Consider the following 17,520-nt stretch of genomic DNA (forward strand, 5'->3'; position numbering starts at 1 on the left):
ATGCCCAACCCTGAGTTCGGTAAACGCCTCCACCTTGACCGCATGTCCCAATCTCAAATATGTAACAAGTTAGCTGGATAGTCTGCGCATTTTTTCGGTCGCCACCCTCTTTAACTCATTCCTGTTTCTGACGCACGCCTTACCATCCTCCTTGCGGCAGTCATCATCTTCATCTGCTTTTGAACAAAGAGTGTAGCTTAACAAGAGAAATAGCTCACAAAATCAAATAATTGGGGAGATAATGTACTTAAAGACTATTAAATAGATTGAATATTAGCTGTACAAAGATATATAAACCCTTTGCATCTAGATTGAATCACCAAGCCTGAATCTTTTCACATCTGTGCTACCAAAGCTTTTACGTTTTGCAGATGTGCGTCTGTGTCTTGACAAATATGAGTTGATCTCAATATCCCTATCGTACACACATTTGAGATCAATCAGCTTTCATTGTCCAACCAATTTTTCTCTGGGACACAGCTACAAAATCCTCATTAGGACATGCCTTTACGCATTTACTGTTTAGAAATATTTGCCCTTGCACAGAAGTAACCTTACCGGTACGATACACTGATGTGAAACTTTCTTATTAATTTGGTTTGAAAAAGCCATTTGATGGAGGTTCACAATTTCTGGAAGTCTGCAGAGAATCCTCTTATAGCTCTGATCCAAAGGAAATTCCCAAAGACTACTCTTAAAGTATGGATACATGCACCCATACACAGAGATTCCTGCAATATTTTCCATTTTATTTAGAGAAACATTTTCTTAATAGTTCAACCTCCTAATTCCTTTTGTTTTGTGCCACACAGAGTTTACATTTTACAAATCCGGCAGTTTATTTATTTTTTGCTATTTCTACAACCACGGCATTACCAGCCTCTGGTCAGGTAGCTTGATTAGCTGTGAGATGTCTTTTCTACTCTAATACTATTGTTTTACATGCACTGTTCCCTCCCCTCCTGAAACGTGTTGCAAGCATCAGTAAGTGTTTTTAAAACAAGAAACTTAACCCTACGCAAGTAAAGAGAGGATCACTTGCAGGAGAGTGCATTTCATCCTGTTAAACAACCAACCAGCTCTGTAAGAAACGGTTTCACTTTGGAAACTGAGCTAGAAACAGTTTAGCTGGAAGTAAAGAGAGACGTTTGCTGTTGGAAGATCACATAATACCACAGACATTCATATCCAAATGCTAGTTAGTGCGTGTATGTTCTGTCAGGCCACAGCTGGGCGCTGCAGCTGCTGTGTCCCGCTGAAAGTTTCCATCTCTGGCTTCGCCTAATTATGTAACCTGTGGCCGAGGAGCGTGAGCGAGCCCAGTGATCCTCAACTATAAAAGGGAAAGAGGATGGCAGAAGAGGGTCGTTGGACTTTGGGGAAAACACATTCTTTCCCTCAGCTGCCTAATATTGCTTTACAGGAGAAATCTATACTTTGGTGTGTGTGTTACCATGTAGTCGAACAAAAACACAGCCTTGAAGCCAGAAGAATCCAGTCATTTAGCAATTATGTTTAATGTCATAAATTCTTCAGAATTAAGTTGATTATGAGCTTGAATACAAAATGGTTTGTTGCAAAGAACCTTTTTAGTTGGATAATCCGTCCTAATCATTGTCATGGCAAAATACACAACTGAGCTGGGTATTACTGTAGCAGACAAAACGTTGTTGGTGGCTTCGTCATTGTGCCTTACACCTATATGTGGCCATTTAGAAGCTGTTTAGATTAATTCCAGATGAGATGATGTGGATGTGATTAGGATTGGTTAAATATTTACCTAAATTAATGAGAAAGGCAGCTAAAGGAGGGTTTTATTTGAAGTGAAACAATCAGATGAAAGTGAGGATGTAAATAAAGATGACAAAATTGCTGTAGTTTGAATCAAGTGATCTGCAGGTTTGTTCTCTTTTTAGATAAATTTTCGCGCTCAAGATAATTTAATTATCTTGAGCGCGAAAGACATCGATATTAAATTTAACAATATACTTGTGTTCCCCTCTCACAATAACTCGCTCAAGCATCCATGTTAAAACTCTTTTGGTTTTCTCATCTCATCTCATTTTAAGGAAACACATAACACCTTGTCCTAAGCCTGGTTTGATAAAATCTCCGAGATATCCAGACTTCTCGTTTTGTTTGTATCTTAGTATTTTTAAATGTCTTGTATTTCCGAAAACTTTCTGAGTTTTATATTAGCAGTGTCTTCGGCCTTGCTGTTCCTCCCGATAAAAAGCATCCCTACAGTTCGTCGCTGCCTCTACCATGTCTCAGTGTGTGGATGGGCTGTTCCGGGGGATCTCCGGCGTTAGTTTTTCTTCACCTTCAAGTGACGGTGATAGTTTTGCTATTGTACAATCAATTCCTGCCTAAACTCCTACTCTGTAAACTCGGTCACCAAACCGGATTTCAGATACTGATGTGCTGAAACGGGTTGAAGAGAACCCTGCAGTACATCTTAAGAATAAACGGGTGTTTGCGTCACATTTTTCACAACCTGTTCTGCTCTTTTCTAAATAGTTTGTTGCGAGTCTGGGTTTGGGTGATTGTTCACAAGTCGACACGCTTCACTGAGGTTTGTTAGGCGTTAGGAGACGTGATACCCTGTGAAAGCAGATAGCTTCTGTATGCACAAGCATACAAACCAGGCAGGATGTCCATCCTGATGAAGTCTTTGTTTACTCAGCGATCATTGCTCTCTTTGTATCCTATCAGCAAAATTGAGTGTAAAAATATACTCGAATGATATTGGCAATGATCTCACCTGCGTTTGTACTGTTTGCTCAGGGAACAGGTGTAATAAAAAAAAGACACACCCTCCAAGTGTGGCATTGCGTTTAAGACTACCATTTATCCAGTGTCAACACTTCAATTGTATGCTATTACACTTGGAGCATGAGAGCAGTGTTGCTGATGTGTACAGAAAACTACGTCAAGACAAGTGAATACTCAGTCGATTCAGTCCTGAAGTGGATGTTAGGGTTTAATCTAGTTTAAGGTAATTAGATTGACCTGCCATCAGCAGAAGAAGGCTCTAATCTGCTTGTGATATTGAATGAAAGTTACCGATGTTTTCTTAGAGCAGCAGCTTGTTGCACTTTACTCCTAGGACATGGAGCACTGTGTACCTTTTCTTTGTATCCTGGTTAGTGGTGTTATAGACTTTCCGATTTAATTTGAAAATCTATTTCTTTGTATATCTAGTGTAGTCTTTATGTCTAGATATTATAATTAAAACATCAGAAATTCGTTCAATGCTGTGAAGCCGTGTCATATATCAAGTAAAATGGTTGCTTTAGCGAAATGAAGCATTGCACTTTGTACTGCCGCCCTTTTTATCTTAATATTGTGATTCAATGCGATTATTTTTTTTTCAGTTTAATTTATCATGTCTTTTTAAACACATACAAACAACAAATCAATCTGTTTCATCGCTGTGCAGATTAGGTGCTAAAAGAGCCACTGCGTCTCAACTCGGAGCAGAAATGATTGCGTTCTGCCTACAATATATTTCAACCAAAATTGCGATTTGATTTAGACTTTTCTCTGCATTAACCAAAAGCAACAAAAATGGTCCCTAGATAAAGATGTCTGTAAGCAAGGACTATTTAAAACAAGAACTTTTAATTTTTTTAAATTTAAATTTTAATTTTTATTAATCAGAATATTATTCAAGAGAACAGCTTTTAATTGAATTGAAAATCAAATCTTGTTGAACATAAAGTGCAAAGTGCAACCAACAAGCAAGTCTGTGTATTAAACTGATTGACCAGTACTTAATGCTATGGGGAGATTCCCGAAAGTTTCTGGTAAAACAGTTTGATTATATAAACTCTAAAACGAGTAATAAAATTTGATTATTTCACTGCTACAACTGTCTTCCCTCCCGTGTGGAGGCAAACCCACGTTAAACATATTACTGACACCTAAAGGACGCGTCTGATTCACTAATTGTTACATAGCCAAAAATTGCTGACCTCTGCGAGTTGTAAATTGCATTTTTTTTTAATTGCGATTATATTGCAAATGTGATTAATTTTGCAGCCCTACTTCCAAATAATGTTTTTTTTCTTTTTCTTTGCAGAGCACATACAGTACTATTTTAACTTTCTTTTTAGGACTTTTATTGCTTTTCTAATTACCTTGCAGTGCTCCAAGTGTGCCCACCCAGAGCTTTGTGCAACTATTAATGTTCTGTTGCACGTTGGTGTTTTTCAGGCAGCACGTACTGAGGCAGATTAAAATGTACACTTCTTGCTGCAAGGCAACATGCCCCTGTTTCAGTGGAAACCAGCTATGACTAGTGGCTCTATACACTTACAGCCAACATGCACTTTACTGTGGTAAACACAACACAAGCATCCCCCCCAAACACAATACTCTAGGTAGCCATAACTATGTTTACATAAGCACATGTAGACGAGCACTGTGGCGATATATAATGAATGAATCATCCGATCTGACTGCTTCACCATCTTTATATTCACTCTCATGCTTTCTGTTTCTCATCCCAAACAACTGGAATGGTAATAAACTATCTTAATGCTGTTAAAGGGTTCTCTCTATGGTGCAGTTTGTGAAACAATACCACTTGATCATAAGATTTATAACTATTCATGTTTTTTTATTTTGATCACACAGAAGCAAATTTGTATTTGGACAAAAATATTAATTATAGGACAGAATCCTTAAAATTATTATTTTTTTAACTACTCAGAAGGTAGTATGGTGGTATTCGAGTGGAGTACAGATCTCATATAATTCAATGTAAATATGGTGGGGGAAAGCCCAGGATGGTGACAAGGCAGTGTCTCTTAAAATAATATTTCTCATGGTTTTGTTTGTGGTTTTCTTACAAATAAAAGGACAGTCATTATCAATGGTACAAAATGGCACTTGGATCAAAGCATGAAGCAGAGTGATCCTCACTTTGTGGTAGAAATAACAGAAGTTTCAATGCACCACAAGGGATTGCATAAAAAAACAACGCAATGTTCTTCGTGTTGAACAGGAAACTGAAAAAGTGACATAAAATCAGTGTGTAACACGTGACTGTTTGGATTTAATGATTGACAAATGAGATGCTTTTCCCGTTCAAACCATTTCCTTTAAAAAAAAGTATTTTTATATACTTGATGTCATCATTATTCCAAATATAATGTGCAATATTTACTCTAGTATTTACTTTTATCTTCTACTCTTAGTGTTCATTTAGAGATAACTTTATATTTGACTGGTTTGTCCTTTTTCCTTCTTCTCTTCTTTATATTTCATTGCTATATAATTGTGTATAACTGTCTGTGTTTTTGCCATTGTCACACCAGAATTTACCCATTGTGGGATAATAAAGGAATTCTTATCTAATCTTATCTTATAATATTTATAAGGAGGAGAAAAAACATTTGTACAAAAGTGACAAGCTTAATTCAGTTCAATTAAATTTTATTTATATAGTGCCAATTGACAGCACGTCATCTCAAGGCACTTTACAGAGTCATATTCATTCAATTCATACAGACAGATTGGTCAAATCTTCCCTATCTTCCCTATCTAAGGAAACCCAGCAGATTGCATAAAGTCTTGACAAGCAGCAATCAGTTCTCCTGAAAGAGCGTAGAGCCACAGGGACAGTCATCTGCATTGTTGATGGCTTTGCAGCAATCCCTCATACTGAGCATGCATGAAGTGACAGTGGAGAGGAAAACTTCCCGGAAGGAAAAACCTCCAGCAGAACCAGGCTCAGTATGAACGGTCATCTACCTCGACCGACTGGGGGTTACAGAAGACAGAGCAGAGACACAAAAAACACAGAAGCACACATTGATCCAGCAATCCTTTTTATGTTATATGGTAATGGCAGACGATCTGCTTCACCTGGATGGTGTCACAGTTAACAGAACGGCAGATCAGATCCACCTACAATTAAAAAAGGGGAAAAAAAGACTGAACAGAAAATTCTAAGTTGAAATAGCAATAAATAGCACAAAATTGGAGAACAGTAGGGGAGCTCAGCACAGTGAAAGAAATCAATTACACCTATTCATGAAACAAGCAACATCAAAGTTGTTTTTGGTATATTAGTTACATTTACAGAAAGAAAAAGGTAATACTCCAACATTGTTAAAAATATAAATGGCAATAGCATTCCTGATAGAGTTTGAGGGTTTCTGGAAGGTTTTTGAATATTTACTTTTGAATGAGCTGTTTAAAGATGTAAAGTTGAGGTCTTTAATTCCACGTTTTTCTGCCTTACTCATTGGAATGCTTTTCATGATGGGATGGCATTTATTTTTCCAAAAGAATTATTAAATCTGAGTAATCTGAGTAACCCGTATATGTCGTCAGTTATCAAGATGGAGCTTGTTCTTTTGTGGTTTAGTGATCAGTGCAAGGAAACCTTAAGTCATTGTTAGAGGATCGGTTCCACAATCCAGATTTTCAAGATGAACTTCATGTAAAAATGTTGTCCTTAAAACCTGTTATACATTTCTTTAGTGAGACCACCAATGCCCAGTAGATTGTTTTATATTAGTTTGTTAATGAACTTTTCACATTTTCCAAGTGTGTGTCGCTGTTTTTACTATTTTTGCTGATTTGTTGTATTTTGTTCAATGAGATTTTAAATTCTAACAGTGTCATCCCAACACAAATTTCAGTTCCCAGTTTTTACTGGCAACCCATCTCCTAATACTTCAATATTGTTCTTTCAATGCTTTTTTAACACAACTTCATTGGCTAAAAGCAAATTGGGGACTTTTCATTAAGCTGTGATTTTTTTTATTTATTTATTTTTATTCTTTCAAGTAGAATACCACAGGTCAATTTAATCAGTTTTTAAATTGAACATCAGCCATAAATCAATTATTTACTTTTAGAGGTGCTTGATTTGTTTTGCCATGTGAAGCAATTTTGGAACTTTTTTTTATCCCTGTATATTAGTTAGACCAAAAGGTCATTTGAAATGTTCTAAAATTGTATTTAAAGGCATATGAGGCTTTGACATTTTGATCTATGACTGAACATAAGGTTATCCTTAATGAAGTTGTTTCATAATATTACATCTCCTGCTGATTGAGTAGACCCATGTACTAGCCATAGTTCGCCCCCATTGACTTTTGCAGAATTTTGTATCAATTGAAATCAAAAAATTTTGAAAAAAAAAATTCTTGACACATAAAAAAACTGCCTTTCTTTTAATGTTGTTATCTAACCCTATGCTACTGAAAGCTGTAGCTCTTATCCCTGAGAATTAATCTACCAAAAAACAAACAAACTTTCTCATTGGAAAAATTACATATATACATGGAGCTTGATGAGTGTTATGATGCCATGACATAAGTGTTAACTGAGACTCTTTGAAGATATAATCTAATCAGTTTGAAGTACAAATTATTTCCTCTTTCCTCCCATGTTACCAAAAAAAGGCCTTGGGAATGATGTAGGAGACCACTTTCCCCTTTATGGGCCTGGCCACCGCATGTTTCTTCTCAGTCAATCAGCTGAGACGAAATCCTCTTTAAATCCCAAGTTGTTTACATTCACAAAGGATGACTGCTTGGTCACCTTCCACACAGAATCCCTGTGGTGTCTCAGGAAGAACTGGAAAATTACTTCTTTGTGTCGTCCCGTATCTGTAGCATGACCCAGCTGGTGTACACTTTCAGTGCCATCTGGACATTTCTCTTTGCAACCAGGTGCACTTTGTCAAGAACATCTTCAACTTCTTCTTCACTTGCTTCTAGACATCTTTGTAGGTATACTATGTGTGCTGATGGATTTGCGTTTGCCACTTGCTAGAATTAATGCAGAGTTTTAGGATTTATTAAACATTTTAAGGACTTTTACTATGCAATAATGTTCTAAGATAATATTTATGCTTCAAGTACAAATGTACCCTTAGAAAGATGATCTTAAAGCAAATTAATGAGATTAATGAATTTATTGCAAAAGTTGTGATTGTGTTTTTATATTGGTAACATTTAGTAAGTAACACTAACCCTGTAGAATGGGTTGGTCTTCAAAGACGTTGAGCTGCCACTTTATATGAATATGTCTTTGTGTTTTCTTTTTTATGGTCAAAATATGTGACTAGGCCCCTTTAAATATGTATTGATTAAGATCATTACAATATTAGGCACATTTGGTCCTTAATGGCAAATATTTAACTTTGGTCTTGTGAGCTTATTTTAGGTCATCTTTCTGTCAAGATCTATTCATGTGCATCTGTAGTACTGGGTTTAATGTGTTTACTGACCAGTTTATGTATACATTTACTGTATATTACGTGTGAAGTTAGCTGCTTAACACTTAACAATTAAGGAAATCGCCAAACATGCATCATTAAGACAAATGTTTTCCCTGTTTTGCTTCATTGTGTTCTCTCCTGGATTTAAAATTTGGGAGCTGGGAAAACTCCATTCCTGTTGCAGTTTGTGGATTACATTAGAAGTCTGGTTATTGTCTCACGTCGCTCTCTCTTTCTGTTGTCACATGTGTCCATTTGAGCATGTCCCCAGTCAACCCCTCCACCACTGACTGACTGATGTAGCTATAACCTAATTTTAGTTTATGAGGTGTGGGACCGTTGGGTGTTACCCTAGCTGCAATTTTAGACGAGGTCCTTGCGGGGCTTCTATCTGTCGTAATTATCTCATTGTCAGGGGTTGGACAGGGGGCTTGGACCTCGGTGACTTCCTCTAGCTTCCCTCAGCTCCTCACGTGCACACCCGCACATCCAGGAGCGCAGAGACCCTGGTATGCTGGCTAGCCTGACAGAAGCTCAGTGGCTGCACTGCTATTGGGTAGATTTGATCCCGCTGAGTAAAATGTTACCTAATGCATACTGTGGAGTGTGCTGAGATCTAGGCTAACAGCAGACAGGACGGCACAACCCAATTAGTTGGAATTAGAGACGTGAATTATTCTTTGTAAATCTCTCATAATCAGTCTTGTAGGATGTTCAAAGAAATAAGAAACCAAAATAAAAGAAATACAATTAACTGGGTTAAACGGTTAAATTGCATGTATTCAGTTTGAATAAACTGATTATGTAGAATGGTATGCTTCAGTTTCACAGGGCTAGGTTACTTTATTCATGTATACATCCCTTCCATTGCTTCATTCTTTTACAGTTTCATTTATTGTTTTAACCTAAATACAAATCTCATTATATATTTTCAAGATCGTTGTTTGGGGTCTTTTAACTCAGTTTCTTGAGTTTTGTTTGCTTTTGTTTTCATAGTACTGTTAGCTGGGTAGCAACTGAAACTCCCATCAGTCATATTAAATCCAAAAAAAATATGACAAAACAACTGGACTTCTATTCTGAAGCTGAAGACATTTCGCTTCCCATCCAGGTAGATTTCTCGATTCAAAATGACTGGAGTAATGTGGAGTTCCAAGCTTGATAGACCTGTCGGCGAGGCCTCATTAGAGCTTAGATTTGCATGTAGATTAACCTGGAACTGATCGCCCCTCACAATGGAGAGTCGTTAGGCTCATCTTTTGCCTGGCTCACAGGAGAAATGTTGTGCTCACATGCATGGAGGTATGGATTGGGGTGAAATGGAGCAGGAATCAAACCTATTGATGTGTAGTAAGGTTTTGAAAGTTTAAACCTGAGCCCTCCTTGTTAATTATTATGCCGCTTGGTCTTTGTATATGAAACGTGCTTAAAGAACAGCATTATCAGCATATATTTGACATGTTACGGTTGGTGGAGATCAGCTTGATGCATGTTTTTTGTAGAGGCTAAATAATAATTGGTACTCCAATTGTTCTCACAAGTTATGGATTTCTTGGTCTGAAATTTAATACACTGTATTTGAAGTAATTTGTTGATTCTAGCTATTTCAATGAGTACACAAAAGCTGAAATGAGCTGAAATTTTAGTATCTGATGGTTAATGGTACCTCAAGCTTTTTCCAAATCGAAAATGCTGCAACAATGTCAAAACTATTGTCCAGGTGTTTTTTTTTTCTTTCATGCTTTTCTAAAAGTAGTAGACATATGTCTCAGTGGAATTATGTTTTCTTTGATGGGATCCTTTGTTTTGTCCGTTAGTGTTTTTATTATTACTCTGACTCGAAAGTTTAAATGTTAATGTGCCTATATGAACACTACTATCTCAGAATATCTAAATGCACATTTCTGTAAATGAAGCCTCAAATCATTGCACAAAAGCACCCTATTACCTCATTATTCGTTATCTGTGACTCATGAAGGACAACTAGTTCATACAGACTTTTTTTTATCTTAAGCTTTTTGTTTAATTTTTTTTTATCTTTTGAATGCTATAATAGAAATAAAAACACAGTAACCTTTGTTATTCACCTGTTTGTTTGTTTGTCCTTTATGTTTCTCACTGTAATGTCTCAAATGTTGGCAGTCAAGCTGGCTATGCTGCTCCGATGTTTAGCCTCGCTTTATTTCTGGCTCAGTCTAATTCTTTCTTTTTATCTTGCTTTTTATCGTGGGTCTTCTTCTGCTTACCTGTCTTTGTTTTCTTAGCAGTTGCCACTCCATAAATTGACAGTTTCCTATAACGTTAGGTTGCTTCTCAGTACAGTTGCAGCACACAGGCGATCTTGAGCTTGAATGACGGTGTGTGCTGTGCAGGCGAGTGGGTGTGAGCAGCGAGTGTGAATGACACTTCCTCCTGCCTTTGATTGGTTGTTTCTGACTGGGAGCAGTGTATGTCTGGGACCAATGGGAGAAGCCAAAGGAACTTGATTTTTTTTTTTTTTTTTTCTCACAGATTGTCTGTCTCATATTTTACTATCAGGACATGGGGCAGTTTTAACAAATATGTAAAAGATACAGTTTTACTAAAGTTACCTACTGCCTCTTTAAGACTCATTTGAGGTTTGCTTATTCAGTAATATTCAACAGCATGCAGCCTATTTATACCAACTTACTGTATCTGTATTTGGGGACATTGACACTTTGTCCTCTGTCTTTTCACTCTCTTTATGCAGTGGCTCTTTGGTGTGGCCTTACTTTGGGGCTCAGTGTCGCTCTTTAGTAATCGGTGGGAGTTTTACACTTGTATTCTGATTCACTGGAGGATAGAACATTTCCAATGTCTATTTTTTTTATGTTTTACACCATTATGTAGGTGTGAGATCAGCTCTTAATACCTGCTGTCCAGTTGTTCAGCCTTTCAGAATTATTCTCTGTTTTCATCATGACAGCACTCAGACATCTCAGCAGTCTCATTTCATCTGTGTTTGTCATACTGAGGAGGGGGGGATTTCTGCTTTAGCCCACCCAGCATGTCTTTTCTCTGACTTCTGTTGATGTTGTCTCTGATCAGTGTTCCATACATCAAAAGCAGATGCCCCCCTTCACCCACCCCCTACCTTTGCTGTATCAACCCCAGCCTCCATAGTCACCCACAGCTGTTTCACTTCTCTTTCTCTCGCTCCCCACAAATGTTTCCTTTTCTCTCTATCCTTTTTATGTAATGCTCTCATTCAATGGCTTTTTCCTGGCTCTTGCGTTTACTTCTCAAATTTATTATTTCTCTATATCTATGTTCTTCGCCATTTCATTTTCCTCTGTGCTCATTTCTGTTGAATGACTTTCCCCTATATTACTACTCGTAAAGATTTTAACATTAGCACTAAAGTATACGATTCGAGGATGTTCCCGATGACATTTTTTACAGCTTGAGCCAGATAGTTTTAACCTCTTTTTTTTTTAACCACAGCAAATTGAGAAGAATACGTTATAGAGGGGTTATTAAGGACTTTGTCCAGTAGTTAGAAAACAGTAATGTTTGCCGTTGCCATCTTCTTAGCTGAAGTAAAAGATAAAATGGATTGATGGTCAGCTGTTGCAGACAGCTTGCACTATGCTCACTGACTGGAAACATAGTCACAATAGGAGTTGTCAGCTGGCGCTGTTAAACAGATCATGTAACCCTTTTAAGAAGGTGATGCAACCAGGAGGGTAGTAAAACATATCGGTTGTGTCCTGTCAGGTATGTTTAAAATTAAAAGTAAAAACTGAATTAAAAGGGTGACCCCGATGACCCAAGAAAGGTGTCAAAATATCAGACAACACGCCGTAATGATAAAAAAGTTATAATGAGAGGAAACCAAGATTTGCAAAAACATTTATAAAAACATATAAAAAAATATATTTTGTGACTGACCAGTAACAAAAAGTTGTCTTAAAGCAAGCTTATCTAGATTTAAACAAGTATGCATGCAGCGATCAGCTTTTTGGGAACATTTACTGCTTCAACTAAAGCTTTGTCTTGCCTATATCAATTTTAGAGGAGCAGTTTCCAAGCCACGTTTTCTCAAACAGCTAACTTTCTGTCTTGCCATCGAGAGGAATAAGAGTGATGGTGGATCGCCTAAAAAGAAAGGGGAAGGGAGAGCATGGAGCAACTCCGCTTGAAACTCTGTCACTCTGAAACTTCCTCTTACATTTAGATGAAATGGCTTTAAAACGTAGTAGCAGCATGATGGAAGATATTGGTGAAACAATATTCTGAAACAATACCTGTGTTTAACTGTATAACCAAAAAACTGATAAGAGGCTCACACCTACTGCCAGTGTTTACAAATCCAGCATATTTTATAACACAGAGACACTCAAAAGAAAAGAGCAGAACAGATTCCAGAGTAATTGTTGCAATTTGTGCAGCATTCCTTTTTATCTGCTGAGGTATTGTTCCCTCTCATAACCCTACTCTCGACAGAAAAAAGTTTCCTTTTCAAAACTTTCCCTTCTCTGTGCTTCCTCTGATTTCATTTTTAACGTTGGACGGCTGCTGAAAATACTAACTTTGAGTCTGTTTTACTCTAAAAGAGCCTCTGAGCCTATGTGAGTATTGCTGTTACGAAGGCCGGATGTCATGTGGGTGTGGGGCACTCGCTATCAAAAAAACAGATGGGATTTTTACATTTTTGACGGGCTAGTAACTGCTCAGGGCAGGTCAAGCTGAAAATCATCCATAAATATTAAGGGAATAAGAACCCAGATTATGCCTAACCTTGTGTTTGCTGCATGTTCAATGAAACACTTGAGGATAAGCTCTTCTGAATAACTCCTTTGCTGATTTAAAAAGTGCCTGACTATCCAGGCTTGTCACGTCAAAAACAGGGAAAGTTGGTTGTCATGACCTCCGGGCACACATGAAGTTTTTGGAAACTTTTTTTTCATGTAGTAAATACAACACTGATGCAGGGATTCTAACTGTTGTTGGGTTTTTTTCAGGATGATGTATTTTATCACAGACCGTTAAAGTAATCCGTAGTATAGGCATGTTAACCTAATGACATGGTGAGAAAACAGCTAAATGAAAAACAGCGCATGAAAACGATCTTTCCTGGACATACAATCTGTGAAAAGGAAAGTTAGAAATTGATTATTTCTATTTTTTCAAGAGTTTTTTTTAAATACAACACCGTAATAACTGTCTTGCATCTCCTAAAATTTCAATACATTGTTTTCAGTATCAGTATTATTTTGACTTTACTGTGTAATTTTGTACTGTGACAAGCAACTGAATAAACATTTTCTTAAATTGAACAACACTTTTTTTTCCTTCAGGATCTCTTTCTCTTGTCATCTTTCTTAGACGTTTGCCTTCTCTTGCGTCCCTGTCTTTCTTGTCCCCAGTTTCACTCACCCATTACCTTCAGCTGTCTTTATTCCTGGAAAGAGACGGGTTGTTAGACAAACAGATCCACACCCAACCAAACGGACACATTCTAAACGTCTAGAATAAACATTGAAGAAAGAAAGTAGAATAATTATAGTACATTCTGTACCACTCTTCAATGATGTAGGTCTACAGCCAATCCAAAATAAAACCACACCTCACAGTATTCCCATAATAATCTAATACTAGCTGAGCTCTGACTATACATAGCATGTCACGTTTTCATGTGAGCAACTCCCTCACAGTTTTGCCTGACACATTTAAGGCTTGCGTAAGACAAAGCCATATTTGGGTGGGGTCGGCTACAATATTATAGTTTCCTACTAAGTTACACGTGGGGTCATTTAAATCAGGGCTGACTTGATTTCCATTTGATAAAGGGTACAATGTGTGCTCCGACAGTTTCTGGTCAAGTGCATGCTCAAAACAACCCCACGCGCCAAGCCTCCTAGACAGTAGAGCGTTGATGTTTCCTCAACCCTGCCCTGTCTTCTTAAACGCCATTACCAAACACCGTGTGTACATAAGCTCTGTGTGCTAGATAAGTGGGCTGAAAGAAGGGCCGCCTGATGTCTCTATATTGGCCTGATGAATTTCTACGGGAATCGTGGGTTCTGTTCTTGTATTGGCAATGCGTGGGCTCAAATGAACACCTACTCAGACTAACTGCATAAGTAAACCCAGTTGGGCCATTCACCTGGAAACAATATAGACTCACTAGTCAGTCATGTACATTGTCAATTCCTAGCTGCTTTATAGCCCTCGTAGGCCTTATGCTAACGACAGCAGGGCCATAGTGTAGCTTCTGTTGAGTGCGGTGCAGCTGCTCTCAACCTTTGGTTGTTAATAAACCGCCCTTAAGCAAACAATTGACATTATAAAGCCGTTTCTCCTGAACAGATGTTTGTGTTTGTATGTGAATGTGTGGTCATGTTGGTCAGGAGTTTTACTGCAGTTTATGTTCACGCACAAGCCCTATATATATATATATATATATATATATATATATATATATATATATATATATATATATAGGGCACAAAATTATTATTTTTCTTTTTTTTTTACTGTCCTCTAGCAGTAATTTAGCAAGAGGCGGGTTCACCTTGCACAGTTAGTCGAAGGGCCAGTTCTCATGCATGCCTGTTTCTTCTTTGTGTCTCAGGATTGTGAGCAGCCATGACGAAGTCGTACGAGTTCAACTGGCAGAAGCATCTGCCTGAGTTCATGCAAGAAGGAGCCTCCTTCGACCGGTTTGATGAGGTAAACCGTATTTCTGTTTTCATCACTAAGGCAGCTGCTTGATAACGTGCAACTTCTTGAAATAATTCTAGTGAGGGAACAATTGCTTGGCATGTGTGACATGTTTAATGATTGACGTCTTAGAGGTTTGCTCCACAATGTGAGCATGTAAACAAATCAATGTCCTCATATCATAATTTATAAAAGCGCACATACCTTGTAGGTGGTCTACATTATGCATCATTGTTTTAAGTCCACACAATTCGCAGACTGAGCAAGTTGTCTCACTTAAGTTGGAAATATTTGGTGGTACAGTACCCAATTACAAATGTAAATCCAAAGAACAACAATATAAAGTGATAGCAGCACAGTAGTAAAGAAAATAACTCGATGGAAGAAAAAACTTAATGCATTGCATAGATAATTTAGAGAAAAAATTCCTTGCCATGCATGCTCTTATTAGGCGTGTATTTGATGGTAGTGCACAAAGGGAATTGCTGAAAAAGTCAAAGTGTTTATGTCCTTTGTGCCAGTATCTTTCAAGATATCTTGTTTTGGCTCATATTTCCTCTGATGAACTTAATGAGGGCACTTGGGTTGGACGTTTGACTGGCAGAGGCAAAGTGTGTCACCCAAATTTATCCACACTGTCAGGAAGACATACATGTAGCCCTGCGTGCACCAGGAAATCTCCTCAATCCTCTCCGTCCAGGCAGCTGTTAGAGGGTGGTGGGAGGATCCCTCTTCGGGCGCAGTGGAAAACATGGAAAAAGTGCACAAAAAGCCACGATCAAATCCAGCCCAGTCAAAGAGAGCAATTAAAACTGGGCCACCATGCTTTTGATGAATGTCCTCGGTGAGTTGCTGCTGTGAACTTTGAGCCAAGCAGAGGAAGGACTTGGTGAGAACTGGCCTGAATGTTAATAAGGTCAGCTTTTCATCTTACCGCTGCTTTTTTCCTTGAGTACTAATGATAATCTAAAATTATTTATATCTGTGGTTTCATTTGAAAAAAAAAAAAAAAAACGGATGAAGGTTAAACTTCGTGAGGCTGCAGGTTGCATTTAAGGTCACTTTAAATGACAGAATATGTCACTTATGCAAGCACATGCCAATTATTCTTTTTCTGTTTTTTTACTGTCCTCAGTAAAAAAAACAGCATAGATTTTTTCCCCCCTTGCAAAACCTTCCCAGCTGACTGAAACCCCACTGAGGGACATATGGTGGAAACAGGGAATACGCACAGGCTCGAAGTGCCCTGTCGAAATACAATAAAACTTTCGTTAGAATGCAGTTTCACTACTTTAATAGAGGTTCTGTCTACTTCTTTCAAAAAGATAAAGCGTTCTGAAGTACAATGGAAAAGTTTTAAATGGGTTATAGATCTGCAGTAATTACAAAGTGTTTGTCTACGAGAAAGACATTTGAAATGTGTTTTTCCCTCCCTGACAGTCCACAGCCATGGAAGTGAACGGTTTAGGAGATATGGTGTAAAATTCATCATGCTAAGAGCCAATGGGCGTCTGCCTCTGTGTATTTCTTTCATTATCTCCCTGATAGGAAATCAATCACTCAGGATGTGGCTGCTGTTTGGTTTCTATGGGACCAGGCGGCCTCATATTGAAAGCTGCTGAAGGCAGGGAGCGACGGTCCAGACCTGCGAGACTCTGAAAACTCATAAACATAAACAGAAGTTTCTGGTGAATGGTGTTGCCATCAAAGTATTGTCAACATTTGCTCCACCGGGGTTGAAGCTGCTGTAACTCACAGGGTGGCCCACTTTTCACTAGTGATGCCCCTCGGTCTTTTCAACTATATGGTGCTTTGCACATGTATTCGGATGCCTTGAGGATTTTTGTTCCTTCATCTTCTCAATTATCCACTACTTCCTACTTTGTTTAGATTTTTTCCCCCAGTTTTAAATATAGCTATTTACATATAGACACACACACATTGATATTGCATCTTTGACAGGAAGAACAAATGTCCAGGTCATCCCAGAACCCAGAGAGATGAGAGTTAAACCTTTAATATTTGATTTCTTTATTATTGTAAGATTTTGTTTTCTGGTGTTATTATTAAGGTAGGGTGCCCTTACCGTCTCCCTCGTAGAACTGACTACTTTGTAAAATGAAGTCCCTGTCAGCCTTAATTCAGATGAAAGGGAGTGAAAGCTTTTAGCTGCCCTCTCAGAGGCCTCACTGTTTCTTGGATGGAAAATAATTGATTTTCTTCATTATCTGCTGGTTTCAGATGACCGGCCTCAGCCAGCCAAACAACAGGCCAGCATAGTCCTATTTGTGGCGATGCATCTTATTGCTGCAGCAAACTAGAATAATGTATTACGTGTGTGTTTGTGTGTTTGTATGTGTGTGTCTGTGTGTGTGTGTGTGTTGTGTTGTGCGTGTCACATTGCTCCCCATTGGAAATATTAGAATAAGAGTGACCTCTTCGGCATCATCCACTTTCTATTTTTTCCCCTCTTTAATGCCTTTGGCCATCTCAGATCAGAGGTGAAGGGAATTGAAATGTGCACACGTTACTGCATAATACTCTGCCTGCCCTGTCACTGATGTGATACTCAATATTCAAATTCAACC

At 38.0% G+C, this 17,520-nt stretch overlaps 1 protein-coding gene across 1 annotated transcript in view; it reads left to right on the plus strand.

Annotated features, from left to right (window-relative positions):
• LOC105929089 (1-phosphatidylinositol 4,5-bisphosphate phosphodiesterase beta-4) overlaps window positions 1-17,520 on the plus strand; it is an 82,979-nt gene that overhangs the window by 32,317 nt on the left and 33,142 nt on the right. Inside the window, exon 3 of the mRNA XM_021318599.2 lies at window positions 14,844-14,941. Within this exon, the coding sequence (XP_021174274.2) occupies window positions 14,858-14,941 (84 nt within the window). The 5' untranslated portion in view covers window positions 14,844-14,857. The remainder of the gene's footprint in view (window positions 1-14,843; window positions 14,942-17,520) is intronic.

The sequence above is a fragment of the Fundulus heteroclitus genome, unplaced genomic scaffold (assembly GCF_011125445.2).
Source record: "Fundulus heteroclitus isolate FHET01 unplaced genomic scaffold, MU-UCD_Fhet_4.1 scaffold_76, whole genome shotgun sequence".
Lineage (NCBI taxonomy): Eukaryota > Metazoa > Chordata > Actinopteri > Cyprinodontiformes > Fundulidae > Fundulus > Fundulus heteroclitus.